Genomic DNA, 13,450 nt, shown 5'->3' with positions numbered 1-13,450 from the left:
GTCGCAGTGGGAGGCCCAGGCTCTAACAGGGAAGGCAGGGCTAGCCAGTAGTGACACAGGCAGGCTCCAGTGGTTGAGGCATTTTATTGGACCTTCCGCGGCGGCTGGTTGTGGGAAGCGTTCCCTCCACCTAGTTGTAGGGCCCTGCCGAGGAAACCATCTTGGGCCCGTTCCCCGTGGCCCGCCCATTTTTGGGTGGCCATTTTTGCCAGTGATTACCAATAAAATAATCATAATAAAAATAAAAAAGTGGGCTTCCCTGGTGGCGCAGTGGTTGAGAGTCCGCCTGCCGATGCAGGGGACACAGGTTTGTGCCCTGGTCCGGGAAGATCCCACATGCCGCGGAGCGGCTGGGCCCGTGAGCCATGGCCGTTGAGCCTGCGCGTCCGGAGCCTGTGCTCCACCGCAACGGGAGAGGCCACAACAGTGAGAGGCCCGCGTGCCGCAAAAAAAAATAAAAAAAGTCTTTGTTATGACCACTCTTCAGGTCTTCCTGTTGGGAAGGAAACGTGCAAAGCTGCTGAAGTACATATGCAGAGTTTTGTCTTAGCCTTAAATAGTGCCAGTCCCACTTTCCTCTGATAGTTCAACTCAGCAGATGCAAAGGGGCTGGCTTGTTTTCCTTCTGATTTCCTCCACGAGGTCTTCTCTTCGGACGTCCACCTGGCCAGGATGGAGGAACAAGGTGGTATGAGCATCTTGTGTTCCACTGCTCTCTGAGCACCCATGCCTTCCTCTAGTCATCAGGCCTGGCTCAGCTGGGCGCAGGAACCCAATCAAACACCTCAGGGGAGACAGCGCTTCTTGGGGGAGGTGGAGAGACACAGGGTATGTGTGGGGATGGAGATTTTACCCTACCATGACCATAGTAACATATTACCCCCTTAAGTCCTTTAGGACTGGGCGTTAATATGAATGCCAGGCTTTTGCTTAGGTCTTGAATGGGCCTTGGCCTTGGTCTAGCTTATGTACAGTAACTTTCGGCCTTGGTCTGCCGAAATGGCATACATTCCCCATCCCTCAGCCTTCCCCATCCCTCAGCCTTCCTGTCCACCTACTTACCTCTTCCCTGCTGGCCACCGAGCGGAGCTTGATGACCCCGTCCTTGAGCTCTTGCTCACCAATGATGGCCACCAGTGGGATGCCTGCCTCCTCACAGTACTGCAGCTGGTTCAGTAACTTGGGGTTCTTCTTGTAGAGCAGCTCTGCCTGCAGGGGACCAGGGAAGGAGATGAAGGCTGTCTTCTGCAGTCCTCTGGGACAATCTCCTTGGGGCCCAAGTTGGCACCTTTCTCTGACCTTCACCCCAAGAAGCCACAGTAATGGCAGGGCCACTATGGATAAGCTTTTATTTCGTTTGTGTCCAGCACTCCCAAATTTGCTGCCACCCTGGGGCTTGCCTCCTCTACCTTGATCCCAGCATCCCATAACTCTGAGATGAGCTTCAGTCTCTCCTCCAGCAGCTTCTTCTGTGCAGATGCCACAAGCACCTGTGTTTCTGTGGTCCGTACCTTCTCCTTCACGGCCTAGGGAAGAAGCAGTTAAGAAAGAACTGGGCTACCCTTTACAACACCTTCAAAGAGCAAACAGAGCAGGCTCTTGTCAGGAGTCTGAGACCAGGCCCAACTCCACCAGGGCAGGCTAGTCTTCTCATCTAGCAATTGGGCAAAAAGTAGCTCTTAGAAGAATAAGAAATGAACTGACTGGCTTGTACATATGACTTGCCAGAATTAATAATGGAGGGCAAAGGTAGGTTATGTACAGTAACTTCAAGCTTATCTCCATCTAGAACCTTATGCATCATAAGTGATATTCTGAGCTCACCCAGGCAATCCAATCACCCCTGGCAGTCCTAGTTCCCACAAGGAGACTGTGTCTCTTATGCGTCAGCCATAGGGCACGACTTGGGTGGGGGTGTGGATGGAGGGGAGAAAGAATGCTGCTGCTGTCTCTTTTTCTGGAAAACTATTCCCATTGTTCTTAAAACATAAGATGCCTACTGGAACTGTGACCTCAATTGGAAAACACCAGTGGGTTCCACTCTAGAGAAAAGGGTGGGAGCAGTGGGAAGGTTACTGCCAGAGCATTACCCGAGGGATGAAAGGCAACCAGCCACTTAAGAGCAGTAGCAACAAAGGTGGGCTTGAGGCCAAGAAGGGCTTCCTTCATATTACTCTAGGTGCTAGAGAGTCAGGATAACCATCTGAGGGATCCCACAGCCTCAGATACACACTTCCCACTTAGAGACAATATCGCAGAGTGGTTGGGAGCAAGACTTTGGAGTTGGACTGCCTGCATCCGAATTCTGACTCTGCCACTTAAACCTCGGGCAAATTATTTTATCTATAATCTTCAGTTCCCTTGCCTGAGAAATGTAAATAATGAAAGTAGCTACCCTCAGAGGGCTGTTTAAGAGTTTTATTAGACAATGCGTGAAAAGCACTAAGCACAGTGCCTAGCACAGAGTAGTAAAGTATTAAGTGTTCTGTATTATGAGGAAGATCCAGGTCTTTGGATATACTGGCCTAGATTCCTGACAGCTCTGAAGGAAGTAGGGAGCAAAGGATTTTGTGAAGAAAGAATGATCAAAGATCCATCAAGCTGGCCTATAATGGGGTGGGAGTCTGAAGGACAGCAACAGTCTTCTCTCCATTTCTTTGCAAAGATGCAACTTGCCCAATGCAGTACTAATTGCCCCCTTAGAGATCAAAGAAGATAGCTCAGGTGCCACCATCTGCCCAGAATGTCTTCCACCCAGCCCCAAGACATACCTCCAGCCTCTGCTCCACGATGGAGAAGATCCGCTCTACCCCAATGCTGAGCCCCACGCATGGCACCTTGCGCCCTTTGGGATCAAACATGCCCACCAGCCCATCATAGCGCCCTCCAGCCGCCACACTGCCCACACCCAGGGGCTCTTCCCCTGCCTGGGCTGGGGGCTGTAGCAGCACCGCCTCAAAGATCACCCCGGTGTAGTAGTCCAGCCCTCGAGCTAGGCTCAGGTCGAAGGAGATCTGGAGGGATAAGAACACGGTCAGCAGCAGATGAGGATCAAAGGCCTCCAGCCCCGGAGCTCAGCTAAGGCTCCCATCCCAACCTGACTCACCTTGTCAGCAATGCCAAACAAGGTCAGATACTCAAAGAGCAGCTTCAGGTCTCCCAGGCCCTCCAAGGCCTGCTTGTTTTGGGACAATTTAGGATCCTGGAGCAGCTGTTCCACCAGGGATACCCCACCTGGGGAGACAGATTTGTGAGCCAGACTGACAAGAAGAAAAAGATAAGGGCTTTACCTTTTCCTCTGGATTACACATGTATGCATGTGTGCATACACACACATGCATTCCCTTTCCCTCTGTCTCCAGTGCGCGTGCGCGTGCGCACACACACGGAGGAGTTTGGCTTTCGCTTGAGGGCAGTGGGATGGCTGCCGGGGAGGCAGGGTTTGTTTCTCACCATGCTGCTGGACGTAGTCCCCAATGCGGTCAGCCACCTCAGGTGCCAGGCCCTTCTCTCCCACCATCTCACTCTTTACTTCCTCCCAGGACACCTGAGCAGACAGATACCAGTCAGGGAACCCTGGGCAGCTTCCCCAGTGCAGAGCAAGTGTGAGCCCTTCTCAGGGTGTGGTCTTAAGCAGAAGCTGCCCGTCAACCTATATCCTGGGGCTAATCTTCCTCTGTGGGCATAGAAGCAGGGCCCTCTCTCTCCTAACCTTTTCCATTTCTCAGGGCAGGGTGGGATCTGGGAAAAGAAGAGTCAGGTGTTTGGGTCATTACCTTGTCCAGCTTGTCCACTGAGGAGCAGATGGTGCGGAACTTGTTGTCAGGAACACCACAGACGGCAAACGTCCCATCTAGGATGCGCCGATCATTCACCTGCAGCGACCCAAGGCATAGTGAGAAGAGGATCTCCTTACATGACCCTCGATAGCCTTGGACACTTAGGCTACTGGTTCCTCTGCACAAGGACCTTCTCCTGTGAGAGGCCAGGCCCAGCTTTGTCCTCCCAGCCCCATTCAGCTCTGACCTTGACCAGGAAGTCGCCTATCTGGAGTGAACTCAGGATCTCACACATTATCTTCAGGCACTCTGCATCAGGAATCATGGGGTCAAATTGCCCAGCAATGTCAAAATCCTGTAGGGAGAGGGCTAGCTAGAGGTCCTCAGGGGTTTAACCTTGAGGGAGGACTCCTGGGAGCTCTGCTTTCTATGAAGGAGGCCTCTTTGCACTCATGCGCAGACCACATTCTTCATTCTCCGTCTGACTGTCAGCCCAGAGCAAAACCCCAGTATTCCTGGGTCTCTTACCAGTCCTGGTTTTCTTCCCATCCACAGGGCTATTCCTTCATTATCTCACTCATCTATTTTTCCTTATTTCCTTCCACTGTTGTGGGAGCAATTATACGGCCTTAGTCCTTTATTCATTCAGAAGCTATGCCACCAGTCTGTGCGACAGTACCTCAAATCCAGTTTCCTCATCCTTTGCTCTGATCCTGTCACTGTGGTTTAACATAAAAAGCCCTGGACCAAGAGTTCTAGTCCTAACTTTGCCTTTCTTATCCCTATGATCTCTTCATCTTGCTGAGCCTCAAGTTTCCTCAGATAAAATGAGGCGCATAATCCCTGTCCTGTATATGAAAATACTAAAGAAATCTTAGGGTTAGCATTATCTGGGGCATCTAGATTTTTCAGGACACCATAAGTACTCAATAGATTCTACTGGCTCAAGGGAGGGCCTCCTTACCCATCCTGCCCCCATACTCACACACTGGTAGAATTCCCGATATCGGCCTCGGGTCATGGCTGGGTTATCCCGCCGATACACTTTTGCTATGTGGTAGCGTTTAATGTTGGTCAGTTTATTCATTGCCAAATACCGAGCAAAAGGAACCTGATGACAAAGAGTTAAGGGGAAAGCCCCACCTTTCAGAGTCTGGAAGTTGATTATCATCACCAACAGAAGCTGGGGTCTAACCGCACCCTGTGTGGGTAAAACCACCATCTGTAAGATTAACAGCATTTCTGAACATCAGCAAGAATCAACTTTGTTACCATACAGGGCAGCTGAAGTCTCATAAAATATTAAGGCTCTTTTCTTTTTGGGCCATGCTGAGCACAGCATGGGGGTGGGCAGATTGGCCAGGGAGCAGAAAAAGGGCCCCAAGTAGGGATCTCTAAGCAGATGATTCTCTGACATAGCTTGGAGATAAAGGAAACGTGCTGTTGGTCAATTAGGGAGAACTCTGTCCACCAGCCAGGGCAAGGGAGACATATTCTGAATCCAGGGGATTGTTGGCAGAGTCAGAACTGGACCCTGACATAAAGCTGAGGTCTCACTCAGGATTCAGAAGCCTTCAAAGGCTAGCTATGCTCTGTTTAGCCAAAGCCCAGCTCCTGGTTTAGAGAAATAACTTCCCTGACTGCAGGATGTATCATATTTGATCCCACCTATGTCTAGCTGCCCCCAAACCTGAGGCTAGAAAAAGCCCCAGCCCAGTAAGGGCCAATACATCCAAAGTTTAAAAAGATACAGTGAGGTCATAGCGAAGAGACAGCAGCTCCCCACCTTGGTCCTTCAGGTCATAGATAAGCTTAGAGTCTTCCCCATACTTTCCAGTCAGTGTTTCCTGGAGAAAACATAAAGAAATGTGACCATAATGATAAATACAACAATTTGAAAGGAATTTTTAAAAACAAAAACCCACCATTCTAACTATGACTGATTTCAACTTATCTACATTTCCTCTGTTCTCTCTCCCAATGTTTCCTTATTTGATGTAGTTATAATCAAGGAAATACCAATTTGGTTTTCTGCTTATCACATTTCCATTTTGTGACAGAGCTGAAGTATTATTTTTAAAAGCTGCATTGGGAGTTCCCTGGCGGTCTAGTGGTTAGGACTGCGCGCTCACTGCCGAGGGCCTGGGTTCAATCCCCGGTTGGGGAACTATGATCCTGCAAGCTGTGTGGCATGGCCAAAAAAAAAAAAAGCTGCATAATATTCTAGTGAGAAGAAGCTATTTCCTTCCTTCCTAGTGTTACACTGATAGATGTTTAGGTTATTCCTATTGAAAAAAAATTCCGTAGCATTTCAATAAATATATTTGGGTACACAGTTTTTTGTTTTGAATATTTTTTTGGAGTATAAATGCCTAGGAGTGGGTCATTAGATCAACAAAGGTAAATGTTTTTATGACGGCCTGAGATTTGAACACTGTCAAAAGCCAAAACTGAGAGTCCTTGCCCTGTGATGTCTTCAACAAGATAACATATTTCACTACCAGACTGGCAAAATTCAAAAAACCTGAAAATTCCCAGTGTGTAGAAAATAGAAATACTCATACAATGGTTGGTGTTATGGCCAGAGAATGCAGTGGTTGGTATTATGGCCTGAATTGTGTCCCCTCGAAATTCATATATTGAAGCCCTATTCCCTGCACCCACCTGGCCCCCGTAACCTCAGATTGTGACTCTATTTGGAGACAGGGTCTTTAAAGAAGTAATTAAGGTAAAACGAGGTCATTAGGATGAGTCTTAATCCAATATAACACATGTCCTTATAAAAAGAGGAAATTTGGACACAGAGGAGGGAAGATGATGTGAAGACATAGGGAAAAGACACCATCTAAAAGCCAGTGAGAGAGGCCATAAGCAGATCCTTCCCTCATGACCCTCAGAAGAAACCAACCCTGCTGACAGCTTATCTTGGACTTCTAGCCTCCAGACAATAAATTTCTGTTCTTTAAGACACCCAGTCTATGGTATTTTGATATGGGAACACTAGCAAACTAATATAGTTGGTAGAAATAGGAATGAGTACAACCATTTGACCCAGAAATTCTACTTCTGTGAATTTACCCTGCAGATAAATACCCACTAGTACCAGACATTGTTCTAAGCCCTGTGTATACATCAGTGAACAAAGGCAGTCCATGCCCTCATGGATCTTCTATAGTAATGAAAAGAGACAGGCAGTACATTAATGCAAGGGAACAAATTAACATAACTTTTGATAGTGATAGCTTCTTTAACGGAAATAAAATAGGTCAATGTGATAGATAAGGGCTGCTTTAGACAAGGCAGTTGGAGAGGAGTATTTGAGGAATGGCATTTTAGTTGAAATCTGAAATCAAAATCTGTTATGTCTAATTTACTCTGGAATTAAAGTGATGCAGAGAGCTAGAGAAAAAGGAAGTTCAGCAAGAGGGAAGAGCAAGAACAAAGGCTCGAAGATAGAAACATATTTAGTATGTTCCAGGAATAGAAAAAGACCATGGTAGCACAGCGGGCAAGGGGAAGAAGCGCATGAGATGAGGTGGGAAATGTAGGCAGTTGCCACATTATGTAGGGCCTTGTAAGCCTGAGTAAAGAGTTTGGATTTTATTATAAATGCATTGGGAGTTACTGGGTTTTAAGCAGGGAGGGATGCAAAGAACTGTTTTTTAATAGCAAAGAACTAGAAACAACCTCAGGGTCCATCAATAGGAGACTGGTTGCATATTTATCCTTTATATGTTCGATTTACATGTATCTAGGAAACATCTCAAGTACAGGTGCCATGGAATTCAATGTAGCCAGGAGCCATAACAACTTCCACCCCTGAGAAGGGCTCTCTTTTGGATGCTGCCGGCCACAACCAAGGTAAATAAAAAGCAGGGCCTCTTTCTCTATGCCAGTCCTGTCCCCCTTCTCATGGAGAAAATGCCAATCTTTGTCTGCAACAAGAGACCTTTGGGCCTCACTCTCTTGCCATCCTCTTTGTTGTTTGTATACCCATTATTCCACCAGGCAATTTCTCCTCATCCACCCCTCACCTTTAGTTCAAACACAGGTGTATCAATTACTTCTGCACCGTGGCGCTTGAAACAGCTGATGATTACATCAAACACCTTCTCCCGAACTGCCATCTGCCGGGGACTGTAGTCTCTTGTGCCCTTGGAGTCAAAATCAGCCAGAGAACCAGGGATGGGGTTTAAAAACAAAGAACAGTAAGGTCTAGAAATATAAAAGCATGACTTCAATGATGGCGAATGAAAACGCTGCCCCAAACTTAGGTTTTCCTACAGGTCACTGAGTTGTAAAACAAGTACAAACAATTCCCTATTAATTACCACCCCCATTGCTCTCACCCTTCTAAATTCCAACCCCTTTTTAGCTTGGTTCTATCTTCTAGAATTCTTGGAACTCTGTTCTCTGAGAAATTTTCCTAAACTCATTTTCTGGGAAACAGAACATTCCCCTGCCTAATAGAAAACATCTACCTGATGACAGGCATGTAACCAACTCAAATTGGCTTAAATGAATCGAATTCCAAATTTTACAAGTAACGTTCTCTCCCAACATACCTTAAAAGGAAATCCTAATAAATACTATTTTTTCTTTCTTTCTTTCTTTCTTTTTTTTTTTTTGGCGGTACGCGGGCCTCTCACTGTCGTGGCCTCTCCCATTGCGGAGCACAGGCTCCAGATGTGCAGGTTCAGCGGCCATGGCTCACGGGCCCAGCCACTCCGCAGCATGTGGGATCTTCCCGGACTGGGGCACGAACCCGTGTCCCCTGCATCGGCAGGCGGACTCTCAACCACTGCGCCACCAGGGAAGCCCTCTTTTTTTTTTTTTAAATTTAGTTATTTTTGGCTGCATTGGGTCTTCGCTGCTGCGCGCGGGCTTTCTCTAGTTGTGGCGAGCAGGGGCTACTCTTCGTTGCGGTGCGCCGGCTTCTCATTGTGGTGGCTTCTCTTGTTGTAGAGCACGGGCTGTAGGTGCATGGGCTTCAGTAGTTGTAGCACTCAGGCTCAGTAGTTGTGGCTCGCAGGCTCTAGAGCATAGACTCAGTAGTTGTGACATGCAGGCTTAGTTGCTCCGCAGCATGTACGATCTTCCTAGACCAGGGCTCAAACCCGTGTCCTCTGCTTTGGCAGGCGGATTCTTAACCACTGCGCCACCAGGGAAGTCTCCACTATTTTTTTCTTTAATTTTTTTCTGATAGCCCTATGACAAGGGCTAAGTTAATGAATTTGAATGTGTTGAGAAGTTAAGTCATTACTTAAGGCCATTCAGCTGGTTCCTGGCAGTCGGTACTAGAACTCTGTTCTTCCAGGTCAGAGCTTCTAGTATGGGCTTTTATATGCTACTCACAAGTAGGACCTCTTTGGTCTCAGGACCCCTTTACACTCTTACTATTTACTAAGGACCCCAAAGTGGATTATACCTATCAATATTTATCGTATTATAAATTAAAACTGCAAACATTTAAAAATATTAATTCACTTACCAAAAAGAAAATCCATTACATGTTAACATAAATAACATTTTAGGAAAAATGTAACTACTTTCCAAAACAAAAACATCTGGTGAGAAGAGTGGCACTGATTTACATTTTTGCAAATCTTTAATGCCTGGGTTAATAGAAGCCAGCTGAATTTTCATATATGCTTTTTGCATTCAATTCTGTTGTGATATGTTGTTCTGGTTGAATATATAAAGAAAATCTAGCCTTACGGAGATGTGTAATTGTAAAAGGAGGAATATTTTTAATAAACTTTTCAGCTAATTGTAGATATTCTTCTTAAACTACACCAAAATCCAGAGGGAGAGCTTCTTAAGGATTGGTTTGCAATGTGGAATCTGAAAGTACATCAATGAACTTTTCACATTGTTACATTAAAATCTATTATAAGGTACCCAGAATTCACAGAGACAGAAAGTAGAACGATGGTTACCAGGGGCTGAAGGGAGGGTAGAATGGGGTGTTACTGTTTAATGGGTAAAGAATTTCAGTTTGGTATGATGAAAAAGTTATGGGGGATGAATAGTGGTTATGGTTGCACAGCAATATGAATGTACTTAATGCCACTGAACTGTACACCTAAAAATGGTTGAAATGGCAAATTTTATGTTATGTATATTTTAGTACAATTTAAAAAATATCTGTTACTCTATCTTGTACTTTGGATATTCTACGCAGGCACAATTTTATAACATCATGCATTGGTCATTTAGAAAATATTTGTTCTTTGATAACAGTTACACAGATCTTCCAAATGTTGATATGCCTCATTATACAATATCAAAAAACCATATTTGTTCATGTCACCATAGATCTCATCAGGAAAGTCTTCAAGTATTGAGAACCTGTCAAGCTCATGGTGGAAAATACAAGTTCTAACATTGACTTGAACACTTGAATTTTATCACTGGCAACAAATACTGTTGAATGTTTTCCTTGAGGTGACAAGGCTCACTTAGTTCAGTTTTGTGAAAATGTCTGCCAAATATCCAAATCTTTAACACAATAGTTTATCTTTCAGTTTTTCTTTCAAATAAAAAAGGTTTTCCATGAAAAAAGTAGCTAGTTCAGCCTACAGTTCACACATGGCACAGCATTTTTCCTACTTTGGAATGCAGCAGAAGTGCTTTATCTGTGCTTTCCATTTCATCATACAGAGTATTAAAAAACAGTGTACTCAAGGGTCGATATTCAATAAAATTAATAATTTTTACTGTTTTATCAAGGACATTCTTAAGTGAAACTGAATCTTTTTTTTTTACTGTGAGTTCACGAAAGTAAAGAACATAATGGTTATTAGTACAGCTCAGTGCCAACATCTTAATTTGTGCTAAGACACGAGCAGTTCTACACACCAGTGCTTTTGCACCTTCATTGCAAACGAAGTGAAAAAGGCAAATAACATTATGAAAATAATTTTGACCAGGAAGGTCCCTTGAAAAAGTCCTTTCCCCATAATACTGAGTTTTCTGTTAATTATGAATCACATGTCAAGAAATGTATTTCAACAAACTAAGTGGATATTAACTCTCCAGTATATTCTCATTTTCTTGTTTTTTTAAAAACATCTTTATTGGAGTATAATTGCTTTACAGTGTTGTGTTAGTTTCTGCTGTATCTCATTTTCTTTTAACATTAAATTATGGAAATTTTCCAACACACATTATAGAGAATAGAACACTGGACCACCCCACCCTGTGTTTATTACCTACCTTCAACAACTATCAACATCTGCTATTCTTATTTTATCTAAGCCCCAATATTTTTTTTTCCTGCAGTATTTTAAGGTAATCCCAGATATCATATACTTTCATCCATAAATATTTCAGTATAATTGTCTAACATATAAGGATTAAAAAACAAAACACTACAATACCTTCCTTACAACCAATACAACTTAACAGCAGCCCTTTACCTAGTGCCCAAGTACTTGGTTGATATGTCTCATGTCTATTTAATCTGCAACAGTTTCCTTTCCTTTTTTTTTTTAAAAAAATGTCCTTTATTTGTTGAGGAAACTGAGTCATTTTTCTGAAAGAATTTTTCTCATTCTAGATTTGGTTAACTGTATATTCAATGTGGTCATTTAACATGTTCCTCCATTTCCCATATTTCCAGTAAACTGGTAGTTAGGTAAACTGGTAGTTAAGTCTGAAGACTGATTAGATTCAGGTACAATTCTTCTTGGCAAGAATACTTCATAGGTGGTGCTGTGTACTTCTTATTGCATCACATCAAGAGGAATATAATGTCTGGTTGTCCTACTTTTAGTGAAGCTAAGATTGATCATTGGGTTTAGCTGAGGTCAGCCTGATCTATCATAAATCCCCATTAATCTTTTCACCCAATAGTTTGAATAACTATTGATGGTCACTGCCTTGGGGTTTTACACCATCTCTTTAACTTTTTTTTTTTTTTTTTTTGGCAGTACGCGGGCCTCTCACTGTTGTGGCCTCTACCGTTGTGGAGCACAGGCTCCGGACACGCAGGCTCAGCGGCCATGGCTCACGGGCCCAGCCACTCCACGGCATGTGGGATCTTCCCGGACCAGGGCATGAACCCATGTCCCCTGCATTGGCAGGCGGACTCTCAACCACTGAGCCACCAGGGAAGCCCCTCTTTAACCTTTGAAATGAGTTATATGTAGAAAGGAATAGCTCAATGATTTTAGGAGCCCAAAGAATTACTCTTAAACAGCGACATCTCAACATAAGGAAGACAGATCATCTCCCCTCTACTTTGGAATTAAATTTCACATACATTCATTGAATACCTATTTAGTCCCAGACTCTCAGGTTAAATAAACCATGTGAATAATGAAAAGTCAGCAATAAATGCAATAACAGAGATACTTATGAAGTGCCAAGGGAACCCAGATGATAGGTAAATAGTTCAGTTTATAGAACTTACAAAAAGTGGCATCTGAACTGAAATCATGGTGGTTGAGCTAGGAATCTCCAACTTCATTCCATTGTACTCTCCTTCTCTATTTGGTTCTAGTCATAAAGGTCTTTTTATAGTTCCTGGAAACTACCAAGGTTCTTTCTCACTTCAGGATTTCCATACCCTACCTGGACTTATCTTCCTCACACTCTTCACCCGGCTGTCTTCCACTCATCTATTAGGTCAGCTAGTCTATCACTTCTTCAGACTTCCCAGTTCTCCCTTATTTTTCTCAGAGCATCCTTTTTACTTCTTTACATCACTTAACACAATTTGTAGTTACATATCCATGTGTGGGATTATTTCTCCTAAGTCTGTTTCCTTCAGTAGAATGTAAGCTCCCTGAGGGCAGGCTATATTGTTCACCATGGTACACTCACTGCTTTGTACAGTGCTAGGCACACAGTAAGCACTCAGTAAATATTTACTGAATGAAAGAAGGAGTAGCAGTAGCAGGTAGACTCCCCTAAGCACCCAGCTGGCCTAGCTTCTGCCATCACTTTGCCATCCCAGAATGACTCAGAGTCCAATCCAGCCTGGTGCCTACAACCAACTGTTGTTTCCTCTGCAGGATTTCAGATCCTCCTCAATGACCTGATTCAGAGAAGCAGGCATATATGCGTCCTTGTGAGTGGAATTAGGGACCCTCTCAGAGGCTCCCTAAAGGAATATTTACCTTGGGGGTTTTGAGCACAAATTTCTGTTTCCCTTCATCAGGGCCCAGTTGTGCCTTCAGTTTCAGTAGTTTTGCCACCTCCTCCTCGATCTGTGGAGGGAAAGTAGGCGCTGGGCTACCACATCTGCCACCCCCTCCCTCTTCCGTCATTCATTCAGTATCCCTCCCTCAGCAGGATGTGGGGCATATCTCTCTCCCAAGCCTAGCTTTGCTTCTCTCGGGTCCTACCGCAGCTACCTCCCCACCCAGCCCGTCCTCCTACCTACAAGTCCAGTCCTTTCTTCCACATCCCCATCCTCTGTGCAGACCACTCCCCGCTCTGTTCTCCCAGGCCTTCCTTTGTCCCCTCTCCTGCCTCCTGGGTCGTACCTGCTCAGCGCTGGCCTTCTGCTGCTTAAGGGCCCGCACGCGCTCTCCCTGAAGTCGCACCAGATCCTCCAGCGTCGCACGATCAGCCATACTGGTTACCAACTGGAGCTGACTACTGTCTAGATAGGTTGTGTGGGCCACAGCTTCAGCTTGGATGACTTCCGGCTATCGAGTCGA

At 44.8% G+C, this 13,450-nt stretch overlaps 1 protein-coding gene across 2 annotated transcripts; it reads right to left on the bottom strand.

The window, feature by feature from the left end:
• Window positions 1-65: 65 nt before the first annotated feature.
• On the bottom strand, window positions 66-13,445 carry HARS1 (histidyl-tRNA synthetase 1). 2 transcript variants are annotated; one of them, XM_004280260.4, is made up of 13 exons: window positions 13,274-13,443; window positions 12,905-12,994; window positions 7,814-7,933; window positions 5,531-5,626; window positions 4,765-4,890; window positions 4,027-4,134; window positions 3,777-3,875; window positions 3,454-3,547; window positions 3,107-3,234; window positions 2,772-3,014; window positions 1,410-1,526; window positions 1,063-1,209; window positions 66-663 (listed from the first exon to the last, which is right to left on the bottom strand). In XM_004280260.4, the coding sequence occupies exons 1-13, from the start codon at window positions 13,361-13,363 to the stop codon at window positions 592-594; spliced, it is 1,530 nt and encodes a 509-aa protein (XP_004280308.1). In that variant the 5' UTR covers window positions 13,364-13,443; the 3' UTR covers window positions 66-591. The 2 variants fall into 2 exon arrangements, with proteins under 2 accessions (XP_004280308.1, XP_033262514.1); XM_033406623.2 differs by lacking the exon at window positions 66-663 and adding an exon at window positions 685-803 and having other exon boundaries at window positions 13,274-13,445.
• Between the last annotated feature and the right edge of the window lie 5 nt (window positions 13,446-13,450).

Source organism: Orcinus orca, chromosome 3 (assembly GCF_937001465.1).
Source record: "Orcinus orca chromosome 3, mOrcOrc1.1, whole genome shotgun sequence".
Taxonomy (NCBI): domain Eukaryota; kingdom Metazoa; phylum Chordata; class Mammalia; order Artiodactyla; family Delphinidae; genus Orcinus; species Orcinus orca.
Note: the sequence above shows the minus strand (reverse complement) of the source record. Positions and strands in the feature narration are given on the sequence as shown.